General features: G+C 39.7%; 1 protein-coding gene across 4 annotated transcripts in view; it reads left to right on the forward strand.

Moving 5' to 3' along the window:
* The window catches only part of ADGRV1 (adhesion G protein-coupled receptor V1), a 585,058-nt gene that overhangs the window by 553,041 nt on the left and 4,709 nt on the right, over positions 1 to 27,308 (forward strand). For all 4 annotated transcript variants that reach the window (XM_031666293.1, XM_031666294.1, XM_031666295.1 and 1 more), the window contains 2 exons: positions 17,890 to 18,081; positions 21,057 to 21,234. In XM_031666293.1, the coding sequence (XP_031522153.1) occupies positions 17,890 to 18,081; positions 21,057 to 21,234 (370 nt within the window). The remainder of the gene's footprint in view (positions 1 to 17,889; positions 18,082 to 21,056; positions 21,235 to 27,308) is intronic.

Consider the following 27,308-nt stretch of genomic DNA (forward strand, 5'->3'; position numbering starts at 1 on the left):
TCCCAAACAGAATGCATAAAATCACAGAGGTTGCATTCTACTGTAGGAGGAAGATTTGAATAAAATAATCACACAAATATTGTTATAAACTGTGATAAGTTCTACAAGAGAACAGTATGGGGTGTTGTGAATACATAAACAGAAAAATGCCATCTAATTGGGGGAATTCCTGAGGAAGTGAAATCAGATGGCTGACGAGGTGGCACCAGGCCCAGGAGGGACTATCCATTCAAGAATAGTATTCCAGCCAAAGGGAGCAGCATGTGAGGGGGAGAGGGCAGCACCTGCATGATAAATATTCATGGAATGACTGAGTTAATGAACATGCAAAGGCACTGAGGTGGAGACTTGAAATCAGATGAGTGGAGCTAGACGTGGACAGTGAAGGAGGTGTAATGATGACCTTGAAAAAGTGGGCAGAATGTAGGTCATGCAGAGGCCTATAAGACAAGCAAAGATTTAGGTTTTCATCTTGAAAGTAGCGGTAATCATAAAAGTGTTATAGGTAGTGACGTTGCATCTTCTATTATGGAGAATTATTGTAGGAGAGGAAGGGAAGAGACTAGGGAGTGAGCTGATAGGGAGATTTTTGTCTGAGTGAAGGTGTGATATCATGGTGTTTTCTTTTTCTTAACTTTTAGGTTTAGGGGTACATGTGCAGGTTCGTTATGTAGGTAGTAAAGACTTAAATGATTATTGTGTTTTCAACTAGCATATTAGCAATGTACTTGAAGAGAAGTTGGAGGTTCAAGAGTTAATTCTGAGGTGATATTGACTAGACTTGGTGATAGATTGGATTTGGGGCTGAGGGAGGAGAGAGAAGGGGTCACACTAGGTGTCCTGGGCCATCCTGGTGACTCAACATCTATAGATGATTCATCTGGCACTCTCCTGCTCATTACTGCATTACTGAATGCCACCTCTACTACCCACACCTCTGGTCCCACCCTGGACTTTGCCACTATCCTAAGCTACTCCACTGCTGAAATAGAAGGGAACTACAAATATCCTTGTGCTTCCAGCCACCTCACATTCAGGTTTCTGAGCTTGCTAAGGAGAACAATGTACTTGAAGAAGTTACTGACCCTCTCTGAAGGCTCCTAGGATGAAGGATGGTAATGCCTACTTCATTGGACTGTTGGAAGATATGGACAACAATGTTACAAAGACCCTGATATAGTGTGTGACACATATAGAAATGCAATGAGATAGAAATCCTTTCCTCTTTTGTGTGCTGGTTCTTATATCTTAAACTTTTGTGAGTCCGAGTAACTTTGATTTGCTACTGCCATAAGTATGTTTTTAATTCAGCACTTAATTTGTCAGGATTTTATACAGAAGTTACCCCATCACACAGTGTATTAAAGAAATATACCTATCATTAATTAGGCAATAACTGTGCTTTTAGTACCAAGAGGGTGCCCTTTTCCAAAAGTGTAGCTATGCTCTAAAAAAAAAAAAAAAAAAAGGAAATCCTCAGTATGCCACTGACTTCAGTTCCATAAACTAATAATTTAATAAAATGAAAATTACCTAACTGCTACTATATCAAGCCTATTAATTTCACACATGTGTAAAATCTGTAAGGAAGAGGAAATAGCATGTAAACTGGGAAGATAAGTGTCTTGATTCTTCAGGAGAAGAAAAGTAGGCAAGCACAGAGAACTCTGTTTTTTCTGGGTCATATATTTTAAAGGAATGGCCTGCTGTTTCTTTCTCTTTTTTTTGTTTTTTTGTTTTTTTAAAGACACATTCTGTCACCTCGGCTGGAGTGCAGTGGCCTGATCATGGCTCACTGCAGCCTCAACCCCCCAGGCTCAAGCAATCACCCCTTCCCAGCCTCCCAGGTAGCTGGTATTATAGGTGTGCACCACCACACCTGGCTAATTTTTTGTATTTTTTGTAAAGACAGGGTTTCACCATGTTGCCCAGGCTAGCCTCAAACTGCAAGGCTCAAGTGATCCCCACCCTGCCGGCCTGGGTCTCCCAAAGTGCTCAGATTATAGGCGTGAGCCACTGTGCCCAACTGCCTGTACTGCTTCTTTGTGCCCAGACTTTGCTATGATTGACAAATCATATAAAGGATCACAATCATCCTTTTGCCATGGGGAGGAACATATAGATTCACTATTTTCACTAATGATGTGTAAATAAATATTAATGAATTATTTTTATTAATTGTACAATCATTTCCTCATACAGACCTAGAATGTTTCCTTATGTTAAGATTATTTTTTCAGAGAATATGAAGATTTTATTTCTTTGTCTTATAAATCCCAAAGTTTTATTTGTTCTAAAAATTACAACCTATATTAGACTAATTTTATAAAATGTATGTTCTAAGAGTGGTAAAATTTAAAATCAAGGTACAAATAACTCTCTGAATGAAAGACTTGCAAAACTACCTAAAGAAAACCAAAATTGGAAATTTGGGATTTAATTTTTTAATTTTAGAAAATTTTCTTTTTCTTGGGAGGCCGAGGTGGGCGGATCACTTGAGGTCAGGAGTTTGAGACTAGCCTGGCCAACATGGTGAAACCCCATCTCTACTAGAAATACAAAAATTAGCTGGGTGTGGTGGCACAGGTCTGTAATTCCAGCTACTTGGGAGGCTGAGGCAGGAGAATCACTTGAACTGGAGGGAGAGGTTGCAGTGAGCCAAGATCGTGCCACTGCACTTCAGCCTGGGAGATAGTGTTAGACTCCATCTCAAAAAAGAAAAAGAAAAAAGGAAAATTTTGTTTTTCTACATAGACACTGCGTTGTGTACTAAAATTAAAATTATTTTAATGCTATAAAATAGTAAAATTTGACATGCTTTTACATATATTCCCAGGGGTTTTAAACATGCACATGCATACATACACACAGAGTTCAGCTTTTGTTGCCTTTCCTGTAATATGCCTTTCATCCCTTCCAAATATAGGTGTTTTTAGTCCCAGCCTATAAAATCTGTGGTTACATACCTTCATACCCTTATTTACTAGGGATCTGAGTCATAGGAGCAGCTTGCAAATAAAGCATCCCAATTTAAGTATTTCAGAATTTCTGGAAAGATGTATTATGGCATAGATGATATAATTCGACCCATTTCTTAGTTAAGAGTGAGCTTTTAATTCATAGAAGCTGTTCCTATAGGGAATCTGGTTCTTCCTGCCCTTGTTTTTCTAGGCCCCAGGCAATACAGGCTTTTCTAGAGTTCATATATTCGCTCATCTACCCAACAACTATTTATGAAAAACTTGCTATTTGCAGGGCACCGTGCTGGCCTATGACATTGCAGAAATCCAGCTTTCTTGCTTGAAGAAGTTGATGGGCAATGATGTGACATTAGGGTACAGCATAATAAGGGCTGTCAACAGGGCGTGGGCAGAGTATAGTATTAGGTTACCTAACGCAGTATGGGGTGGTGGGGTGGCCAGAGAAGCATCTCCACACCCTGGAGGAAGTTGATACTTAACTGATAAGTAGGATTAGCAGGTAGTTAGGGAAGAGCAGCAGAGGGAACCACAAGTCCATGGGGCAAACCTAAGGAGAAGCACAGCACATCTTGATGAATTGAAAGTATGGATGTTTCAGTATGCTTGGAGTGGGGAATCTGAGGCAGTGGGTGGCCTTGTTCAGTACACCTGCAGTGGAGATTCTGAGGCAGGGAGTGGTGGCAGATGAAGACCAAACCACAGAAGCTTTATTAGCCAAATTACAAAATTATGTTCTCTATTCCGAAGGTATTAGGGAACCACTGAAACATTAACACCTCCCCCATTACCCCCTACCATTTTCTGAAATGACTCAATAAAGAATAAACCTTATTGGTGAATCAAAAGAGCTGCAAATGCCTTAAGGAAGGTGGTCAATACTTGTATTTAGACCTACACTTAAGGCAGAACAGCACCTTGGTTTGCGTTCTCTACCAGTTCTGAGAAAGAAGTGATTCTTAGCCGTGTAAAATATTCAACCACAAAGATCCTGCTTGGCCTTGTAATGTTACGTTATTTCTCGGAAGACAGCCTTGTGGCAGGCCACCTCAACTGGTAGGAATGTGCTGTACAAAGAAATCAATCAACCAGGTTAAGAATGAGATCGACTTTGTGCAAATTCTTTTTGTAGTAAAAATAACAGTATCACCTTTCTTTATAAATTTGATCTACAGCTTACAAATATATATGGTACATTTTATTTGAGACTCATAAAAATCCATGGAAGTAATTGGTACTGAAATTCCCATTTCCCAGATTTAAAAAACTGAGGTTCATATAAATAAAATATAGGTACACATAATAATAATTAGCAAGCAGCAGAGCTGAGATTCATTCCAAGATATCAGACTTTAAACCATCCTGTTCTTTACAAGAGACTGGCTATTTTCAATGAAGAAAATTAAGTTTGGGGCTGGACTAAAATCCTTATTTGGATTTTTTTGGTCAAGTTACCGATTACAAGAATTGATCACTCCATTTCCTTTAGAAGTAGAAATAATAGTCATTTTGCCGATTTTCTTTGTTATGGTCTAAGAAAAAGAAATGCTCTGTTTAAAAAATGTACTTTTTAAAAAAAGATTGATTTGAGGTCATGGCAGTTAAAAGTGGCACTACCAGAAACTGAGTTATGAAAAATTGGCTATAGAATAAATACATGTATGAAATTCTTGTTATTCCTTTTCTATTATCCTTTTTTCTTTTCTTTTCACTGTGACCTTGAACTCCTGGGCTCAAGCAATCCTCCTGCCTCAGCCTCCCAAAGTAATGAGAATACAGGCTTGAGCCACTGTACCCAGCCCTTTGTTTTCCATTTGACTTTCATCACAAGATGGGGTGATACAGGACCTCATCTAAAACTTACTTGCTCTTGATAAAGATGAAAATTTTCTGTTGGGAAAGTAATTCAGGAGTGTGGACCCACATCATGGCAGACATTCTAGGCCACAGGACTTAACTGTATTCATATGCCTCATATTTTTAACTGCCTCATATTTTAACTGAGTTAGGCTTCATATGCCTCATATTTTAACTGAGTGTAGCTCTTTGAGGCAGGTACCATATATTTTACATCCTTTTATGCATTCACAGAGTTTCCAATATAGTAGACACTCAAAAACTTTTAAAGAATGATATACAACATTATTTTGTTGAGGAAAGATTAAAAAATTTAGAAGAATTTCCCTAAATGTAGGCAAAGCCTTCACTTGGACCCATCATCCACTTTACTGTTTTCCTATTCAAGCAGTGGTCTGAGATTCAGGGATCAGAGGAACTCCTGGTAGAATTTCAATCATTAGACTACATGAGTGGCCATGAAATACTTTGAAGGTAAGACCAAGTCTGTTCTGTTCACTGTCTGCAAGGAGCTTACAGTGCATTACCAGGTGGACCCTTAGCTATTAGTATTTACTCAGTGAATGAACCAAAGATGGTTAAGAGAACTTAAATTGCAGACCATCCTCATTTAAAAGAGCTGGTTAGAATCTGGATTTATATAAGGATAAAGTTGCTAGTCCTGCTGTATCAAATAGGATGGCTTCTACGATACTGGTCCCTTAGCAAGCAATTACTAGTTTGCCTTATAACTCACTGTCATTGCCGGTTGAATGAAATGGGGTGATGTTAATAAAAATGCTGAGACAACAGGCTAACCCAAGAATCCCAGGCAAACCAGGACTGTCACAAGCAAACCAATATCTGAGGTTACCCTAGTGATTGCCCAACCATAAATCCAACCTTCAGCTCTTATTCCAAAAAAGTGCTTACATATGAAAGCATCTCATTACATAATTAACGGGTTGGAGGGAAAAAAAAAAAAAACCTTCTGTAGAAATTGTAATTTTACAAAAGTTTATATCCAAGCTGGAGTGGTTATTTCTGAATGCTAAAATTTGATATCAATTTTGGGGGGCTTCTCTGTATTTTCTTTCTTTCTTGTTTCTCCTTCTGCAATAAATTTGAACTTGGTTTGCTTTTAAATTTTTATTTTTTTAAATTAAAACATCCATTGAGTCTTAGCATTTTACTAATAAATCAGTGATTCTATAGAACATCCTTAGAGAACTGCTAGGGCCCTTGTTTCACTGATAAGAAAATAGCAACAAAAATATATAATGATTTGTTTCTACTAAACCGTCATCAGAAAAGAGTATTCGAAAATAATAACATAATCTTTTGACACTATATATGCTGGAATTATTACAATATTTATTTCTGTTTGGATGCTGTATTATCTCAAATCCATAAATGCAAAAATTCCAAGAAGTATGATATCTCAATGAATATTTATCCACTAGTGAGACTAACCAGAATTTGTCATTTTGCCAATTGTATTGGTAAACTTTTTTTAAATTTATTTAATGGAGACTCGCTCTGTTGCCCAGCCTGGAGTGCAGTGGCACCATCTTGGCTCACTGCAACCTCTGCCTCCTGGGTTCAAGCAATTCTTGTGCCTCAGCCTCCCAAGTAACTGAGATTACAGGTGTGCACCACCACACCCGGCTAATTTTTTATTTTTAGTAGAGACAGGGTTTCACCATGTTGGCCAAGCTGGTCACGAACTCCTGACCTCAAGTGATCTGCCCCTCTCAGCCTCCCAAAGTGCTGGGATTACAGGCATGAGCCACCACGCCCGCTTTATTGACAAACCTCTTATCTCTTTGGGGCATAATTTACACCTGTGTCTTTCAGTACCACAGAGCATAGCATGTGAAGTTGCACATTTCTATAAGAGTCTGCATGGACTCTATCATTGTCTTGGAATGTATGCACATGAGAATGTTTCTAAAACAAGGCCATTTAGGTCATCTTTGATATTTAGTTACATTATAATGAAGTCAATAATTTATTTAAAGTTTTTGAGATTTTTTTTTTCCTGTTAAAAGCAATATAAAAGCTTTAGAAGCCCGGTATATATGTATCTTGGCAGACTGACTCCCTTCAGCAGCTTGTGGGACAAGAATAAGTCAAGAGTACAAAAATTGGGCATCTCTAGAAGGGATGTTGGTGTGAGATAAGGCGTTTCATTTGCAGGAAAGCACACCGCACTAGTCTTGCATTGCAGAGAACGTGAAGTTTGCAGTGTGCATTCAGTATTGCTCTTCAAATGGAACACCTGAATTCAGTTTGTATTTTAAAGGCATTTAATTCTGTGCTATATAGTCTTTTGCTCTGAATAAGGAAAATAATGATTGAAATGGATGGGTTAGAAGGAGTAAAATAATCCCGTCAAGTGTTAACATGTAGTTATCAAACTGGCTGATTTAATGGACCAAGTCGGATTATTCCCGTAACCTGACACCTTTTTTTGACACTAGTACATATTACATAGTTCAGCCTATTCTCACCACTCTCTCTATTGTAATTGTGGTTTTTTTCCAGAGACATCAGTTACTTCTGAAATGAACAAATGCCTGTTTCTCTTTCTCCCTGATGTCTGTTTTGACAATGTGGAACACCTCATTCTCCAGGAACAAAATTGTCCCTTGGCTTCCCTGATATAGTTGTGGCTGTCCTTAATCTGACTTGCCTGACCAGTCAGTTGTTCCTTGTTTACTTCACTGGTTCTTCTTCCTGTTCATGTCCTCCAGCTGTGTTTAATCCTGAGCACTCAGCTTTCTTTCTTTATAAAGTGTCTTCCCTTAAAAAGTCATACACCCATGTGGCTTCAGCTTTTCACCACTACACAGCTATTTTCTACACTCGCATTCTAACATGGCCTTCTCTCTTCATCTTCAGTGGGGTACTTAAAATATCTCACATGTTTTCACCTCAAACATGTATGAAATTTAATTTAGCTTCTACAGCAAAGTGATCCCTTCTCCTCCCTTATTTTTGTTGGAACTGGGTCATCCAATTTTCCCCTTTCATCATCATCAACACTGTTCTTTGGTCACCTATCACTGGCCAAACAATTACGCTGATCTCTACAATGAGAAGGATATCTGAAGGCTAAACTCTTAAGGCCTGTTTTCAAAAAGGTAATTTAAAGGACACTGACCAAAACTATATTTAAGATTACTTATAACAAGATTTAAAGAAATAATCTTATTTATTACAGCACAATGTGGTATTTTTATAATTTTTTAAAAAAATTCCTATTGAAAGATAATACCAACTCAATTCTTTCCTCCACTTTTTATTAAAACTTTTTAAAAAATTATCCTTGGATGCCAAACCTTTTCTGTGTTATTAAGTCCCACCTCAATACCGTTTGACCACCTCCAATCTTCTCTACCCCGCAATCCAACTACCCAGATTTGTACTTTGGAAAATTTTTAAATCTAGGAACTGTCCAAGCAGGGTTAGTGGGGTAAGGGAGTTTGGATTCTTGTAATCTGTTAAAAACTCACTTTTCAGTTCCTTCTATCTTGTCAGAAATAGTCTGGCTCCTGATCAGTCCTATCATGACTGATTAGCATTCCATGCTTTGAAACTTAACAGAAACATGAAGAATATTGAGAGTGTCGGAGACAAAGCACTGTAAAATAGGCTCAAAAGGAAAGGTTGAAGAACAGGGATCATATTATCTGGAGATGAGATTACTGAAGCATGTCCTAATACTTACCTTTTGACTTATGGGTATTTACCACTAAGAGACTCTAACCTAATGTTTCTTATGTCCATAAGTGGCACACAGAGAAATATATTCTTAAATTGCAGATAGAAACCTTGGCATATAAAAAGAAGAATACCTTGTCCATATACTGGATATTTATAATTCAAAAACTGCAAAATTGTTGTTCCTAGGAATTGCAAAATTTAGAATAGACATCTGTCCAAACCTTAAAAGTGAAGGTCTGCTGCCTAGGTATTTAATGATAGACATGTCTGAATCCAGCAGACTTCTTTTATTCTCTCTACTAGTTTTGAATAGATAGTGTCCCCTAAGTTATTAAGGAATTATAGAAGAATTTGACAAACCCATGGTGAATACTAGTTACTTAAACCATGCAAATATTTTAAAAAGCATTTGAGCAAAATTGCTTACATAGATTTCCAAATATTTCAGTTGTACTAACCTATAGCTATCAAGATGAACTCACTTGTTTCCTTTTTCCATGTATGTAATACACAGTTAGATTGTGGATTCTTATTATAAATAAGACCATCACCAAAAGCAGTATTATAAATAAGACCATCAACAAAAGCAATTTTAAATGTAAAAACTAAGAGTAGGCTGGGCACAGTGGCTCAAGCCTGTAATCCCAGCACTTTGGGAGGCCGAGACGGATGGATCACGAGGTCAGGAGATCGAGACCATCCTGGCTAACACAGTGAAACCCCGTCTCTACCAAAAAATACAAAAAACTAGCTGAGCGATGTGGTGGGCGCCTGTAGTCCCAGCTACTCGGGAGGCTGAGGCAGGAGAATGGCGTGAACCCGGGAGGCGGAGCTTGCAGTGAGCTGAGATCCGACCACTGCACTCCAGCCTGGGCGACAGAGCGAGACTCCGTCTCAAAAAAAAACTAAGAGTAGTTTTTAAAGATGAAGCAATTAGAGATTAAATGCCTACTCTTCACACACCTGAAAAATATACAAATGCAGAAATACTGTACATATTTGTTTTTTTCAATTCTGTCACTGGCACAATATCTGTTATCTTTGCTGCTAAGTCATTGGTGATGCAAAACAGCTGTAGGTCAGCAGCCCAAGAGCTGTTTGAATCCAGAAATAAGAGATCACAAAGACTTCCCAGGGGTGTCTGCCAAGGAGACAGCAAAAGCAACAGGCCCTCTAAGGAGATGTAGCCATGGGAAAGAGCATGGCAGTATGCAAACTCAGTTTCAGCAGAAAAGCCAGATAGCCAGGATGTCACCTGAGGGCTCAGCACAAAGTGACCATACTTCCAGGGAGACACCAACCCAGAAGAGCATTGACCTGTTCAGGAGGGGATGCTTCATTCTCCCATGAAGCCATGACACATGTTACATGTTGCAACAGAAAGACTAAGCCGAAACAAAAGTTGTATTGAACAACTAGAGAAATACCTGGCTATAGTGGTGATGGAATTAGAGGACTAAAACCAACACATCCCTCAGACCCATGACTGTCCCTACCCCTTCCTACTCTGTCCCTCTAATGAAATTAAAAGCCATAATCCCTTATTTAACAAGTATTTCCTAAACTCGTGCATGTCAGGGACCGTACTATAAACAAAAATAAATAAATAAAACAGTAAACTGGACATGGCCTCTTACTTTCTAGGAGGTTACAGCTTAAAGGAAGGTCTTCCTTTTTTAATCCCAAATTTGTAATTTTTGAGATGAAGAGAGCATAATTTGAATGGAAGTTTCATTCCTCTGAGTCCCTTATTCCACATTGTCTCAGGGATCCACATTGATTTGGAGAACTCATCTGAAATCTGAAGATGTCTTTCAACTAGGAGTTGTTGAACCTTAGAGAACTTGTAAAAAGGTCTCAAAAGACTGTAAAGCCCAGCTTAATCTCTTTGCTGTTTTAACCACTTCTTCCCACCCCACTTCCTGGTTAAATTTGTACAATGGTAATACTGATTCTTTCCTATCTCATATGGAACTGATAAAAATTTTTGAGATAATCGTCCAGAATCTCCTGTACTTATTTTACTCCTTGATGATGTCAAGAACATTTATTAACTCCTTTAGACTATTATGATTTCATTTGTGTCTCACTGAATGTTTGCTAATAAGTTTAAATTCTTGAATCAAAGAAATACAGAATTGGTCATAGTGTTACGGGATCCTTGGGGTTTCACTTTGCCAACTGGAAACCTCTGTGGCCAGTGATGCCTTTGTGTGAGTTTTGCTCAGGCCCACTGGGCCTGCTCAGCCTGGCAGACTGCGCTTGGCTCATGCTACTGGCCTGGATCCCATGCCTGCCGAGGGCGGGTGGAGTGGCGAGGGATGTGTGAATGAGCAAGTATGGGGTCTGGCCACTGCACACAGTGGTGGAACCGGCAGCTCCAGACACCGCCACAGGCACTGGCTCTCTGTGAGGCTGTGGCTGGACTAGGCATCCCACAAGTGGATTCCATGGCTGGCACCAGGGAACATGGTCATGCCCAGAAGCTTGGAAATGCCAGGAACTGCAGAGCCCCAAAGAGGGTGTCACTGCCCTGGCTTGGGGCACTCCTAGGTCTAGGATCCCCAAGGAGCCACAGCTCTTCTCTCCTTGTTGCCTGCAATATGGCAAGGAAGTGGTGTGTTTCAGCCCTGTGTGTGTTACAGCTCTTTCAGCCCTGCCATTCGGCACGTTCCAAGTTCTCGTCCCATGCCCAGGTAGAAGGAGGTATGCAGACAAGTGGAAGGTGAGAAAGGTGAAGAGGAGCTTTATTGAGTGGTAGAGCTCAGAGGAGACTCACAGTGCTCCTCTCCGCAGCTGGTCGTCCCTATGTCTGCTCAGCTCTCAGCAGAGAGGAGACAACAAAGTAGGTAGCTTATTTCCGCAGGCAGGTCATCCCATCAAGTGCTCAAGTCTGGCTGAGTCTGGAGTTTTTATGGGCTTCAGAGGGAGGAAGTGCATGCTGATTGGTTCATGGGTGGCCATGGGCAGGCCGAGGAAAAGCACCATAAGTTCTCACTCCAGTTTGCAGGACTGACAGCCTGGTCCCTAGGCTTCAGGCCTTCCCCAACTTAAAGTTGGGGCCTCAACAGGGACCTTCCCCCTGTACTCCAGAGCCTGTCTGCCTGCTGCCACTGTTCATAATGCCCAGGCCGTTTGTACAGAGGGGAGCCTGCAGGCCAGTGCTTAGCTGCCCTCAGCCCCACTCAGCCTCCTTCCCATGTTCATTGGCATTCTAAGTCTGGAAGGGGTCAAGGCAGCAGGGGGATAGTATGTCAGTGCTGCCCTGAGTGTGTGTATACCTGGCTGGGTTGCAACTGTGCCTGGGCTTGGCCTCAACTTTGCTCTGAGATTGGAGCAGGCACTGGGAGTGTGGAGAGGCCAGGCAGTGGGAGCAGGCACTTCTGAGCCTGCAGGGGCAGCAGGGGGCTTCCTGGGCCCTTGAGAGTGCAGATATGCCCAGGTCTGCAGCTGCAGCTTGGGTGGCTGCAGTGGTACCCAAAAGGTCAGGGCTTCTGTCTTCTGCCAGCCCCCACCAGCTCTATGGAGTTCAAAGCCCAGCCATACCTCCCCTTTTGCAGCCAGCTTCTCCACAGCAGCCACTCCAGATGGGCCATTGCTACCATCAATAGTGTGTATGGTCAATCCAGATATTACTGAAGATATTTTCTTGTTTGTTTTTAGAGGCAGGTTCTGGCTCTGTTACCCAGGCTGCAATGCAGTGATGCAAACATGGCTCACTGCAGCCTCAGCCTCTTCGGCTCAGGCAATCCTCCTGCTTAGCATCCTAAGTAGCTGGGATAGCAGGTGTGTGCTACATGCCTGGATAATTTCTTTTTTATTTTTTGTAGAGATGGGGTCTCTAGGTTGCCCAGGCTAGTCTCAAACTCCTGGTCTCAAGTGACCTTCCCATCTTGGTCTCCCAAGCCATTGGGATTACAGGCATGAGCCACTAAGCCCAATCTAACTAAAGACTTTTGAAAGCATTTTTTATGATTGCAGTAGGAGAACCAACAAAATAATCAAAATCATAATGCATAGAAAGAATTCCCTTCCCTGTCAGCTTTCACTAGGTAAAGAATAGGAAGAACAGATGAATTATATAGGTCCTGCTTCTAAAACAGTTAAGCTGTTATATTGTAAACAGTTAAGCTATTGTTGTATTTGTGAGTAACTTGAGATTAGGAGCCAAATATTTTATATTTACATCTCAGTGCTTGGCAATGCACATAGTGGGTGATCAGCAATCTTGGATTAAATAATTGAGAATCCAGATTCTCTCTTATAATTCTTTCACAGACTGGCATACAAAAGGGAGCCTGAGATTTAACGTGCAGTGTTTGGAACGGGGACTTGTTTTTATCCTGAGGTCAGAAACCTCCACAGCTGAGTACTTTGGATAATGAAAGTTCATTTTCTATATTTGCCCAGCTTGGGCTGGACACAGGCAAATGTCATACGATACGCATTTAAACATTCTTTTCTTTCCATTTTAAGCATTTGTGTTTACTGCAGCACATCTCAAAGATTCACAATATTTACTGTATATTTCTATGCTTTTAAGAAAAAAAATGCAGCTTTCACATGCAAGTTAATTTCAGCAGGCAGGTCCTTTCCTGAAGCAAAAAAGGCTAGATATAAAAACAAACAAGAGGGAGAATACACTGTTTTAACAAATGGGTCCTTAGAGATGGATTTTAAAGCATGGATTTTGTTTCCCGATCTAGATTTTACCCTATCACTTCACAACACTGAGAGAAATCCTGAAATAAATCAGTAACATTTGCACAATTTGTAAGGCTGACAGTTTTATTTTTTTCCTGTTTTGTCTATTGCTGTAGCCAATGTAATTAGGTCATACCCATGTGAAAAGTTTATTGTACAAGAAAAATTTTGGATGTGTGTGAGTATTTTCAGGAAGATTTGTTTCTGCTAATGTTCATGATGTCCTTTGCACATGAAACTAATTCACTTATTATCGTACACAATTTAGAATATTATTATTGTTTCCAAAAAAACAAACAACTCTAATTCAAAGGGAAACACATGTTTGTTTGCTTTTCTATCATGGTTAGAGCAGTTACACTTAAAAGTATTTTTAGCAGATAAACCACTGATTTTAAAACATATTTTTTAACAATACAGATTAGATGCCAACCCAAGCAGGGATCATTCGAGTAGAAAGGGGAGAAAGGACTAAATTATAATAGTATTCCAGAAATGGCAGCAGAAATCAAACGCTAGCCTACATACCTTGAGCATTGCCCTCTAATTTCACTTTTATAAAAGTTGTTTGTAATTCTTAGGTCCTGGGTATTTTCTAACAGACTTTTTATGATTATATCAACAGATGTAAGTTTCAGGCCCACATGAAAATTATTGCTTCTACACTCCCAGAAATGTTAGGAACCATGGGAGAATGCCATTTTTCACAAAATGAAGATACTTATTCATGTTTTCTGAAAAATCTTGATGTTAACTCATTTTCTTCTTTAATAAGCTGAATGCCTTGCTTTTATTTTTATGTATTAATTTAATAATTTTAGTAACTATTTAATTGAGATTCTTACTTGCTTCCGAAACATACGCACCAGGATGAATAGATACAAGAGTCACAATTTAACATATTTTATTGGCTGAGCATAAAGGTCACAATTACCAAGCTTTATAGACATACCATTAGAAGTATACAATAGATCCTTTGTAGAGACCATGAAGGAGAGCTAGTGTAGGCGATGTCAGGAACAGCAATACAAATTTTGAGTTGCTATCTGTGACAAAAGCAGAGCAATTGTCAAGAATTTGACTGGGTCGCAAAAGAATTTAAAGGGCCAGCAGTTCTTTAAGAATGCACGCATTAGCATTAGCTTTATCCTTACGTAACATTTACTGTGAGGCAAGGCATGCCAAATATTAAGCAATCTACTGAATTCCTCTGAGTCCCTACCCAGTGATTCTATTTTCAAATGAGATAGGTAGGTGAGATATACAAATGAAATCAGGAGGCTTGATTAATGCTGCCCTTCCAGAAATCTACAATGTGAATGGATCACTATTTGTACCCCAGTTTATGCATTTTGCTAAGAAAAAAATGGAAATAAGTGAAATAGATGGGAAAATATGGTACTTTTTTGGAAGGAAAGAAGTTTCCGTTCTAAAACAAAATGTACATGGCTAATCAGATATACTTCTGCAATTCTGTTTTCATGTATTAATAGAGCTAGATTTCAGCTTCGCTTAAGTTTTTACCAAGAGAAGAATTTGAGGGCATAGTGTCTTGCACCTGTAATCCCAGCCCTATGGGAGGCCAAGGTGGGCATATCTTATGAGCTCATAAATTCAAGACCAGCCTGGGCAACATGGCAAAACACCATCTGTACAAAAAATAAAAATAGAAAACTAGCCGAGCATGGTGAAACATGCCCGTGGTACCAGCTACAGGGGAGGCTAAGGTAGGAGTATCGCTTGAGCCCAGGAGGCAGGTAGCACCACTGCTGAGATTGCACCACTGCACTCTAACTGAACTCCAGTCTGGGTGACAGAGCAAGACTTTGTCTCAAAAAAAAAAAAAAAACAAAGATTTGTTAGTGAGAGGTCAGTTTTCCTAAATTACATTGACTAAATTTTTTGTGACATTCAGAATTTGCCATGGTCGCTTGCTAGACTCCTAACATGTTCTGTAAATTCTCAGCTTTTAGTAGAATTTGAAGAATGCTTGTGGAAAATCAGTGATGCTTTCAACCATTGGTATGGTTTGGTTCTGTGTTCCCACCCAAATCTCACCTTGGATTGTAATAATCCCCATGTGTCAAGGGCAGGACAAGATGGAAGTAGTTGGATCATGGGGGCAGTTTACCATGCTGTTCTCATGATAGTGAGTGTGTCTCATTAGATCTGATGGTTTCATATGCATCTAGCATTTCTCCTGCTTGCACTCATTCTCTTTCCTGCCTCTCTGTGAAGAGATGTCTTCTGCCATAATTGTAAGTTTTCTGAGGCCTCCCCAGCTACGTGGAACTGAGTCAATTAAACCTCTTTTCTTTATAAATTACCCAGTCTCAGGTATTTCTTTATAGCAGTGTGAGAACAGACTAATACAGTAAATTGGTACCTCAGAGAGTGGGGTGCTGCTATAAAGCTATCCAAAAATGTGGAAGCGCCCTTGGAACTGGGTAATAGGCAGAGGTTGGAACAGTTTGGAGGGCTCAGAAGAAGACAGGAAAATGTGGAAAAGTGTGGAACTTCCTAGAGATTTGTTGAATAGCTTTGACCAAAATGCTGATAGTGATGAGGACGATGAAATCCAGGCAGAGGTGGTCTCAGATAGAGACAAGGAACTTGTTGGGAACTGGAGTAAAGGTGACCCTTGCTATGCTTTAACAAAAAGACTAGTATCATTTTACCCCCTCCCTAGAAATCTGTGGAACTTTTGAACTTGAGAGAGTTAATTTAGATTATCTGGTGGAAGAAATTGCTAAGCAGCAGAGCATTCAAGACGTGACAAAGCATAAAAGTTTGGAAAATTTGCAGCCTGACGATGCAGTAGAAAAGAAAAACCCATTTTCTGGGGGGAAATTCGAGCCACCTGCAGAAATTTGCATAAGTAATGAGAAGCCAAATGTTAATTGCCAAGACAATGGGGAAAATATCTCCAGGGCGTGCACCGCAGCCCCTCCCATCACAGGCCCAGAGGCCTGTGAGAGAAAAATGGTATCCTGGACCTGGTCCAGGGCCTCCCTGCTGTGTGCCATGTGTCCTAGCTGCTCCAGTCATGACTAAAAGGGGCCAAGGTACATCTCAGGCTATTGCATCAGAGGGTGCAAGCCCCCAACCTTGGCAGCTTCCACATGTTGCTGGTCCTGTGGGTGTGCAGAAGGCAAGAATTGAGTTTGGGAACCTCTGCCTAGATTTCAGAGGGTATATGGAAATGCCTGGACACCCAGGCAGAAGTTTGCTGCAGGGGTGGAGCCCTCATAAAGAACCTCTGGTAGGGCAGTGCAGAAGGGAAATTGGGGTTGGAGCCCCCACACAGAGTCCCCACTGGGGCACTGCCTCAGTGAGAAAAGGCCCACCATCTTCTAGATCCCAGAATGGTTTATCCACAAACAGTATGCACCATGCACCTGGAAAAGCCACAGACACGCAAAGCCAGCCTGTGAAAGCAGCTGGGAGGGGGTCTGTAATGTGCAAAGCCACAGAGGTGGAGCTGTCCAAGGCCGTGGGAACCCACCTCTTGCATCAGCATGAACCTGGATGTAAGACATAGAGTCAAAGATAATTTTGCAACTTTAAGGATTAATGACTGCCCTATTGGATTTTGGACTTGCATGGAGTCTGTAGCCCCTTTGTTTTGACCAATTACTCACATTTGGAATGGGTGTATTTATGCAATGTCTGTATCCCCATTGTATCTAGGAAGCAACTAACTTGCTTTTTGATTTTACAGGCTCAGAGGCGGAAGGGACTTGCCTTGTCTCAGATGAGACTTTGGAGTTGGACTTTTGGGTTAATGCTGGAATGAGTTAAGACTTTGGGGGACTGTTGGAAGGACATGATTGTGTTTTGAAATGTGAGGACATGAGATTTGGGAGTGTCCAGGGGCGGAATGATATGGTTTGGCTCTGTGTTCTCCACATCTCACCTTGAATTGTAATAATCCCCATGTGTCAAGGGCAGGACCAGGTGGAAATTATTGGATCATGGAGGCAGTTTCCTCCCTGCTGTTCTCATGATAATTAGTGAGTCTCATGAGATCTCTTGGTTTTATAAGCGTCTGGCATTCCCACCTCCTTGCACTCATTGTTTCTCCTGCCACCCTACGAAGAGGTGCCTTCCACCATGATTACAAGTTTCTTGAGGCCTTCCCAGTCATGTGAAACTGTGAGTCAATTAAACCTCTTTCTTTATAAATTATCCAGTCTTGGCTGGGCACGGTGGCTCACGCCTGTAATCCCAGCACTTTGTGAGGCCAAGGTGAGTGGATCACATGAGGTCAGGAGTTCAAGACCAGCCTGGCCAACATAATGAAACTCTGTCTTTACTAAAAATATAAAAATTAGCCAGGTGTGGTGGCACACATCTGAGGTCCCAGCTACTCGGGAGACTGAGGCAGGAGAATCACTTGAACCCAGGAGGCAGAGGTGCAGTGAGCCAAGATTGTGCCACTGCACTCCAACCTGGGTGACAGAATGAAACTCCATCTCAAAAAAAAAAAAAAAAGAAAAGAAAAGAAAGAAAAACAAATTACCCGGTCTTGGGTATTTCTTCATAGCAGCATGAGAATGGACCAATACAACCATGCTTATTCTTCAGTTACAGTAGCAGGACTGCCTTTGACATACTGATGTTCTTTTTTTTTTTTTTTCAGGGACTTTATGTTTTCGTGGTTTATTTCATTTTACACAACCAAACGTGTTGCCCTATGAAGGCCAGTTACACTGTGGAAATGAATGGGCATCCTGGACCCAGCACAGCCTTTTTCACGCCCGGGAGTGGAATGCCTCCTGCTGGAGGGGAAATCAGCAAGTCCACTCAGAATCTCATCAGTGCTATGGAGGAGGTGTCTGCCCTTGCCCTTTCATTCTCTCTCTGTCTCTGTCTGTCTGTCTGTCTCTCTCTGTGTCTGTCTGTCTGTCTGTCTCTCTCTCTCTCTCTCTCTCTCTCTCTCTCTCTGTCTCTCTCTGTGTCTCATTGACAGGCTCTCTACCTCGTAAAGAGTACAAGATGAATGACACTAGGTGATTTTTAAATCTTACATACTGACATCTTCTGACCTATGGTACTTGATTTCCTTACTGCAGCGTCACACCCATTAGCTAATTATTTCTCTTCCTCACCCTGTGAGCTAGACTGACCAGCAGTTTGTGTTGGGAAATCAGATAGAGTATAATTTGACATTTCTTTCTTCAAAATATTTCTAATTTGACATGCCAGTGACTGGGTCTGCCAAGGAAATGGTTCTTAAGATGTTATTTTTCCTAAAAATACTTTCATAGCTCTCTTCCTCCACCCATTCCAACTCACTACCTCAATCCCAAAAAACAGAGAAAAGAAATTAAGCCAAACTTCTTTTCAATTTACATACTAGAAAATATTTCAGAAAAAAAGCTCAGAAGAGTGCTTCTGCAGCACTATTGGAAAATCTAGCCAGGATTTCCTCTGTACAAATCTACCTCCCACTGCTCTCTGCATTCTGTCCTCATCATTTTTATTTCCTGTGCATGAATCCCATTGCCACCAGCTTGTCAGTAATGCTGCCCCTAGCACTGGGGCACTGCTCACATTTTAAAACATCCCTGAATTCCTCTGGCCAGGAGGAGATAGTAACAAAGGCCTCTAAAAATTTCTGCAGTGTCCGAGATGTGCTTGGTTACCATTTTTTTATGAGCTCGTATTGCCCTCTTTATATTAAGGAGCCAAGGAAAACAGTATTTGTGTTTACTTCCTGAAAAATGGCAGGAAATGAAGGTACACCTGTCTGAAAAGGTAACAGTTTATATTAATAGATAGATGGATGGAGAGATAGGTAGATAGATAGATCAATAGACTGATAACTTACCTGCCCAGAGATAACTTTTGTCCTTTGTAGCAATATGGAAAGTAATTTTACTTATGTTAGGTTAAAGTTAAGGTAAATATTCACAATTCAAGTACTATATGTACTTTTAGTTTTAATGAGAAATTTTAATATACAGAATTATTAACTAGTAACAGAAACAGAGTAGAAAGGTGGTTTTCAAGTGCTGGGGGTGAAAGAAATGAAGGATTTTGATCCAAGGATTTTGATCAAAATTTCAGTTATAAAATGAATTAGTTCAAGTACAGTTTTTAAAAATCAAGCTATATCTTTAGTATCCTTAAATTTTTGGAAATCTAGTGTGACTTCTCTATCCCCAAAGTTCTTAAAATAGACTTATTTCATCACAGCAGGTCCAATGGAAACAGGGATTTTTTAGGATCAAGAATTCAGAAATGAATCTTAAAATGTTTTTGAATGGTTGCTCAGTCTAGCATTTGTTTAGATCTGAACTGTCCAATACAATAACCATTAGCTGCATGTGGCTATTTAAATTTAAACTAAAATTAGGCAACATTAAAGAGTCAGTTTATCATTCACCCTCACCACATTTTAAGTGCTCAACAGCCACATGTGTTTGGTAGCTGCCATATTGGAGAACACAGATATAACACATTTGTATCACTGCAGAAAGTTTTATTGGACACTGCTGGTCTAGATGTTCAACTTCCTAGTGAAATTTTTTAAGGTTCATCTTTTCCTCTCAAGTTCATTTCTAAAGTTCTCAGATCGCTGTTCTCAGAAATGAAGTGTCTTTTCTGTCTCTCAGAACACCCTATGTTGGTAGGCAGTAGCTGTTAACAGTCCAATTCTTGGGCCAGAGCCACCACTTGGGTGCTCATTTGGGTGTTGTGCAACAGCAGAGCCTGAAGTGTGCTCTGCATTCCTCAGAGGCTTAGAATTGGCCTTGATTCAGCTGTCAGTGAGGTGCTGTCAGAGACATTCTAAAAAGCCATGCAGAGAAGGGAAAGTATAGGAAAGAAGGATTAAGAGGTTGTTTATCAGTAACCTAGAGGGATGTAAATACATTTAATCATTCCAGGATAGAGCTATCTTTTTAATCATTCAATCCAAAACAAGGAGGAATGCTATGAAAGTATTTTTCTCAATTTAGTATGTCCTTATAGATACCTACTATATTTAAAATCCTGTGTGGCATTTTAGATAAAGGATTAGGAGGATTCGTCTCCATTTCTTATATTTTTTAACCGAGTTTTCTTTGTACACATCTTCCCAAAAAATGTATTTATTGGGTTAAAAATTAGTTTTCATTCCCCACACATGACAACATAGAAATCTACAAGTAATTCAAATAGAGACATTGTTTAGAATCACAGATTAAATTGTCTCAGGGAGAGACATAATTTTCTAAAGAATAAAGATAAAATTAAAGTTGTTTTGTTTTTGTTTTTGTTTTTTTAGTAGAGATAGGGTGTCTCTCTGTCACCCAGGCTGGAGCATAGTGGCATGATCATAGCCCACTGCAGCCTCGAACTTCTGAACTCAAGTGAGTCTCCCACCTCAGCCTCCTGAGTAGCTGGGAATACAGGTGCACACCACCACACCCAACTAATTTTTTACATTTTAAAATTTTTTGTAGATATGGAGGTCTCACCATCTTGTCCAGGCGGGTCTCTAACTCCTGGGATCAAGCAATCCTCCCACCAAAATTTAAGGCCAGGTATGGTGGTTCACACCCGTAATCATAGCACTTTGAGAAGTTGAGGCAGGATCTCTTGAGCCCAGAAGTTTGAGACCAGCCTGAGCAATGTAGTGAGACTCCATCTCTACCAAAAAAAAATTATAAATAAGTAAAGGTCTAGTTTCAAAATAGTGCCACCACCCTTTAACAAGGTCTTTGTAAGGAAAGGCAGAGATCAATTGTTCATATGGGTTTCATAGTGAATGTGTATGCATTCATATTATGATTTCTTTTTCCCCCATCCCAATCCAAAAAGGTGCCGCCTGACTGGGAGAGAGCATCCTTCCAACAGGCCAGTCAGGCCAGCCCTGATTTAAAGCCAAGTCCACAAAATGGAGCCACATTCCCATCCTCTGGAGGATATGGCCAGGGGTCGCTGATAGCTGATGAGGAGTCCCAGGAGTTTGATGATTTGATATTTGCATTGAAAACTGGTATGTATGAACCCATGAACCACATTACAAGGAGGCACTCTTGCTATGTTAGAATTTATATTTTCTTCCCATGAAGTTGCAAAGTACTATCAGTCACCCTTAGCACATCCTGATTCTCATGACCCATTCCTAATCCCGGGAAAACTCTAGGATATTTTGTTCTTGGCACAAAATATAAGACAACCTAAAAATAATTTACAACTTGCTTTCAAAAAAGGCATACTCTAACTAAATGTAAATATCCCTGTCCTGGAATCTTGCTAGAACACCAAGATACTATTAAGTTTGCTATAGACAGTTGATAGGGATCTCACTGAGGGAGTTTTGCCTCTGGCCTGCCAAAGAGACCTTCTTATGGAGTTCCTTTGAAGCAGAAACTTTCAAAGGCAACATAATGAGCATGGTATAATTTCCAAGGGCTATCACATACAGTAATTCTTTGACTCTCTTATATATTCAGTCCCACTCAACTTTGAGACCCCAGTGAACAGTTCTTACAGAATGAGAGGAAAACAGTCCTAAAGATCCCAACTCATCAGCATATGATGCTGGAAACAGGCTAAGGCAATAAAAGACCATGAAACCGCCTGATTAAAGGTCACACGCTCCTGGGTGAAACAGTTAGTGGATATCATTCTTTCCTGTGTGTCTAAATGATAGCTGCATTCATAATAGAAACATAGTGGATATTTTATTGGGGAAATTCTATTTTGAACATTAAAAGAAAACCATAAACTAATTGGAGTTGTTTTCAAATCAAATATGCAGTTTAAAAATTGCTTCTCCTCAGAAAAATTTTGAACTGACACCTATAAAAATCACAGTGCATTTTAATTTCTAGATATCCACATGAGCAAGAAGATATGTCCATGCCCAGTTGAAGTTATTAAAATATTTATTCGGAAGTGCATTTTACTATCTTATAGTTTTATTGTTTGGCTCTAAAGTATATTGCTTTGCTAAAACATTTTTCTTCATTATTTTGAAATTAAAAGTTTACATTGTATCTTGAAAATACTCCAAAATGCCTAAGAATAACAGCATATTTTCACGTATCATATTTTACAACCTTCCCAAGGTTACATAGTTAAGAAATGGCGGTGGAGCAAAGCAGCAGAGGCAGGCCACCTGACCCTGAGACCATGCTCTCAGTCACTGTGCCACAACCACCTCGCAAGTGCTTTGTTAAGAATGGCAAATCCGATCTGTATTAGTCCATTCTCACACTGTTATGAAGAAATACCAGAGACTGGGCAATTTATAAAGGAAAGGGGTTTAATTGACTCACATGGCTGGGGAGGCTTCAGGAAACGTACAATCATGGCAGAAGGCAAAGGAGAAGCAGGCACCTTCTTCACAGGGTGGCAGGACAGAGTGAGTGCAAGCAGGGGAAATGCCAGACACTTGTAAAACCATCAGATCTTGTGAGACTCACTCACTATCACAAGAATAGCATAGGGTAAACCGCCCCCATGATCCAATTGCCTCCACCTGGTCCTGCCATCCACACGTGGAGAATATAGGGCTAGAATTACAATTATAATTGAATTGTACAATTACAATTGAATCTTACAGTTCAAGATGAGATTTTGGGTGGGGACACAGCCAAATCATATCACTATAGAAAGGAATAAGAACTCAACCCTATACTCAGATTAGTGCTTAAAATAACCTTTGCTAGATATTGTTGAATGCTGAGTGAGTGGATGAATTTGAACAATGAAGCTTAGAGTTTGCTAGGAAAAATAGGCATTCACACAAACATGACATAAGAAAGAATAAAGTAATGGAGAGAGTTATAAATGACAGAGGAGATGAAGAGGTAACAGAAAATTCTCTATGAATTCTTGAAGGATGTACAGGTTTTAAACAAGTAAAGAATGGAGGAAAGGGCATTAGGAACTGAGAGAATAGAATTAGCAGGCGCCGAGAGGCCTAACGGCCTGTGGCCTCTTTTAGAACCAGTGCTGCTGTGGCAGGGGCAGAGAGTGAGAGAAGCCAGGCAGCAGAAGGCAGGCCTGACAGGTAGCTTGCCGGCACCATCGATTGTCTAGTAGAGTTCCCCAGCTGGGTTTCAGCAAATACCCGCCCTCAGCTATTCATAGTCATTCCTCAGTGGGAGGATCCCTGACCCAGTATATTTGAGAAATTGCAGAGATTCACAATTCACATTAGCATTTTAGCAGCTCTGAAATGTTCCAGACAAAGGAAACCCATTTTGCTTAATTTAACCTGGTCTTTCCAGAACACTAGCAATACATTCATTTTGGGGGAGCAGAACACTCACTGATAACTTTGCGTAATATTAAAATGCTATTCGGATGCCATGGGAAGGAGTGAGAGTTTTATAGAGCATAGTGAGCCATGTAGGCTTTGGAGAAAAGGAATGGCATGTTCCTATTGGTTTTGAGGCAAAATAACTCTTATGAAAGTATGAAGAAATAAATTTAGAAGCAACATCACAAAGGCTGGGAGGTTATTACAGTGTTCCAAAAGAATGAGGTTAAGGCCTCAAATCTGGAGAGTGGAAATAAAAATGAGAAGACGAGCTTCCCAACAAGAGGAATGCTGAGGAAAAACTGAGGGACAATCTTCCAAAGCTCATGCTTCTCACCATGATGGCTGACTGAAGGAAAAGTATATAGAGCATTTGTTTGTTTATGCTAATAAACAAATAGATTTGGTTCAGCCAACATGCAGGAGAAAACTGATAAGTTTAGTTGTCGACATCAGGCCTGGTGGCTCCTAAATGTTCAGGTTTGGATCTTAAGTGAGGGACCAGGGTAAAAGGGAATGATTTGAAATGCATCAGCAGAGAGACTATATTTGAAGCTATGGAGATGAAAAAAGGTTGATCTGGGAGAATGGAAGGAGAGAGAAGAGAAGAAAGGAAAAGAGATGAGGAAGTCAGGGGAGAAGAAGGAAGGGAAACAAGAATATTGTAGATAATACCAACATTTAAAGAGTGAATTAGAAGACAGTCTCACAAAGAAACTGTAGCAAGTTCAGAAAGAAAACCAAAGAGGAAGGAGTTTCAGGAAGTAAGAAATGATTGGCTGGATAAAACGTTTCCTTAAAGTCAGGGCTGAAAAGGGACTTTCAGACTACAAGTTGTTCTCAGGGCAGATTATGTCCTCACTGCTACAGTGTCATCAGTTGTTGAAGTTATGACACCAGAAACATAAAGTGAATTCTTGGAACATAATTAAATTAGATCTATATTACATTACATCTTATATTTATATAACAACTATGAAGTGCATTCGGTTCTAGAATGTAAGGAATGTCTTGCTTACTTATAGATTTGGTTCAGCATTCCTTTAGAGTTCCCTGAACTCACTAGGAAATAAATACTTTAAAAGACCAAAATAAAAATCTCTAACACTTGGTTCCCTATATTTTTAGAAAAAGTACTGTAGTAATCAAGTATCAGCCACTGGACACTTTCCCTTCTAGAATATGGTCAAATAAAGGATCAGTCTACATGCCATTCCGTCTACAGCAGTTATAATTGACTCATAAGGCCAGATTCAGCCCAACAAAGTGCTTTGCTTGATCCATATAACATCTTAACATTTTTAAAGCCAATATTAAAAATTTAGAGCTATTTTCTAAAAATGTAGAATTTCTAGAAAAATCTAGCAAGAGTCTTTGAAGTCCAGCACAGCACTGCTTGCTTGGAACTGAGTAGTAGCAGCCCCTTTGGACATGAGCTCTTCCATTTTCTAGTGCCTACTGGGCCCATGTCACTGGTTTATGAAAACCTCCTTGGCCGCTAGGACATTTGAGTTTGCAAACCTTGATCTCTCTCAGGTCCACCTTCACTATGGCCCACTCCAAGTCAAGTACTGAAACAGTGGGTCTTCCATGTCTCTTTCATTTGAACCCCTAAACAACTTGTCAAAGCTATGGAGCCTTTTGCATATGTTTAAAAAGTTTTTCACAATCAGTTTAAATAGTATCAAATAATGTAATTTCCACTGTATCATACACTTTGGTGTTTGAAAATAAAAATTTTACATTATTTTTTTAAACTAACCCAAAGGCTCTTTGCTAACTACCTTAGCAATGTAATATCTAGTTATTCATTCTTTAAATATATGAACAGGCTTTTTTTAATAATTGGAAATTTGACATCACTTTCTTTTCTCCTTGAACTTATATTTCCATTCTACTTTCTCCATGGAATTTTATCCTACTATAATATATTTCATACTTACAATTCATTTTACTCATATTTCTCTCCAACAGAACATGTTTTTAAATTAGAACTTAATTTTTTTCTGTGGCCATAAGACTCTAAGGTGTTCAAAATTTCTTTTATACTGTGACCATCACAATTATTCCTAGTGTACAGTTCAACATATCAACATGAGTAACAGAAACGTCTGTTTTGGTAAATGATTGCCAAAAATGAAAAAGACTAATCAGAATAATAGATATGGAAATTCAAGATCTGGGAATGTATTCCTTTAAAGCTGTCCTTCCCATACCACCTTGTACTCCTTGAAAAGGAATCATGTACCACAAGTTAAAGGAATCCCAGCCTGAAGACTTCTACTGCAGGTGCTTTACATCCTGCAGAGGCATTGACCTGGAGTGATGTGCAGCATTAGATTATGAGGAGGGGCGGCCAGCTCCCACATTCACCACTGACTTTAGCCAAATCGTTAACCACCTCTTCTCACCTATAAAAATCCTACATTGCAAAGATTTCCGTATTCTCAAATAACAGTTTCTACCATGTATCTGATAATTTTCTACTTGAGATTATGTGACAGTGAGCCACCAATTTCTGCCCATGTCCTAGGCTTTCTGGCAGGCCTCCAATCTCTCCTTACATCTGCAACCAACCTTAGAGAACACTGTAAATTTAAGGCAAAAATGGGCCTTTGGCATTCAACAGCTATTCTTTTTAACCTCCTCCTTTCTTAGCTATAGCATCATTCATAATAAAGTTTTCTATAAACAGGTAAAAGATGAAAGCTTTTTCTGTGGTTTTTACATCTTAATAGAAAACTCTTAAAAACCAAAACCTACAAGGTGGAAAAAAGTTCATTTTTAATTGTGGGACTTCAGGCACTGTGGTAGTATCAGATGAAAAGTTATTTGTCTATCCTTCTCAAATTGTACCACCTGTTAATCAGGTTTGTTCTATGTACTTCCCTTACCCTAATATCCTGCACTAAAATATGTGTCGGAGAGTATGTAGGAATCAAGACAGAGGTTAATAAGTCACAAATGAACAAGTAGGTCACAAGAATAGGAAGCATGGTCCATCCAATGCAAATTCCACATAGAAGCAGGAAGGGTGGCCAGATGAACATGTAGAAATAAGAATCTGGCCTAGTCCTGGGCCAGAGTTTATGTTCTGAAAAACCGGGATTCATCTCAGTATCCCTGGATATGTAACAGTGCTGAGTATCTCAGTTGATGCTCCATATTGGATGGATGGATGGATGGATGGGATTCAGGAAGAGTGACTAGGCCTTTCAATAGCCACTGATACTATTTCCTGTGCCCTTTTAATCTCCCTTAGAATTCATCATCTTTCAGTTAGGAATAATGTTCAGATATTCAAGCACATACTAAAATGCTTGTATTAATTCAGTAGGTAGAATGCCTTTACTGAGTGCAATAGAGAGAATTTAATGTCAGAATGCCATAATAAGGGGCAAGCAGGAGAGCTAACACTCTTTAGCTAAGACATTCTCTTTTTAATTATGTTAAGATTAACTGTGAGAAAGATTATATCTCTAAAAGAGAAAGCTTAAGTAGTCAGTTTCCAGATTAAAAAACATCATCACTTCTTTACAAGCATTTACAAATGTGTCAGCAGACTCCAAATTCATGTTTAATAGCTGCAAATGAATTCTGATGTGAGCAAGACAATGTTTTTGAAGCCACTGTGTTAGTGCATACTTAGTTGCATACTTCAAACTTATATTAAAGGCAAGTATATTAAAATTGTTTGATCTAAAGTAGAAACCCTGGCCCATAAACCAGTCATGGACTTCTTTTTCAATCTAATTTTAGCCATATTACATTTTTTTAAATTTAGAAAAAAACACTAT

Source organism: Papio anubis, chromosome 5 (assembly GCF_008728515.1).
Source record: "Papio anubis isolate 15944 chromosome 5, Panubis1.0, whole genome shotgun sequence".
NCBI classification, from domain to species: Eukaryota; Metazoa; Chordata; class Mammalia; order Primates; family Cercopithecidae; genus Papio; species Papio anubis.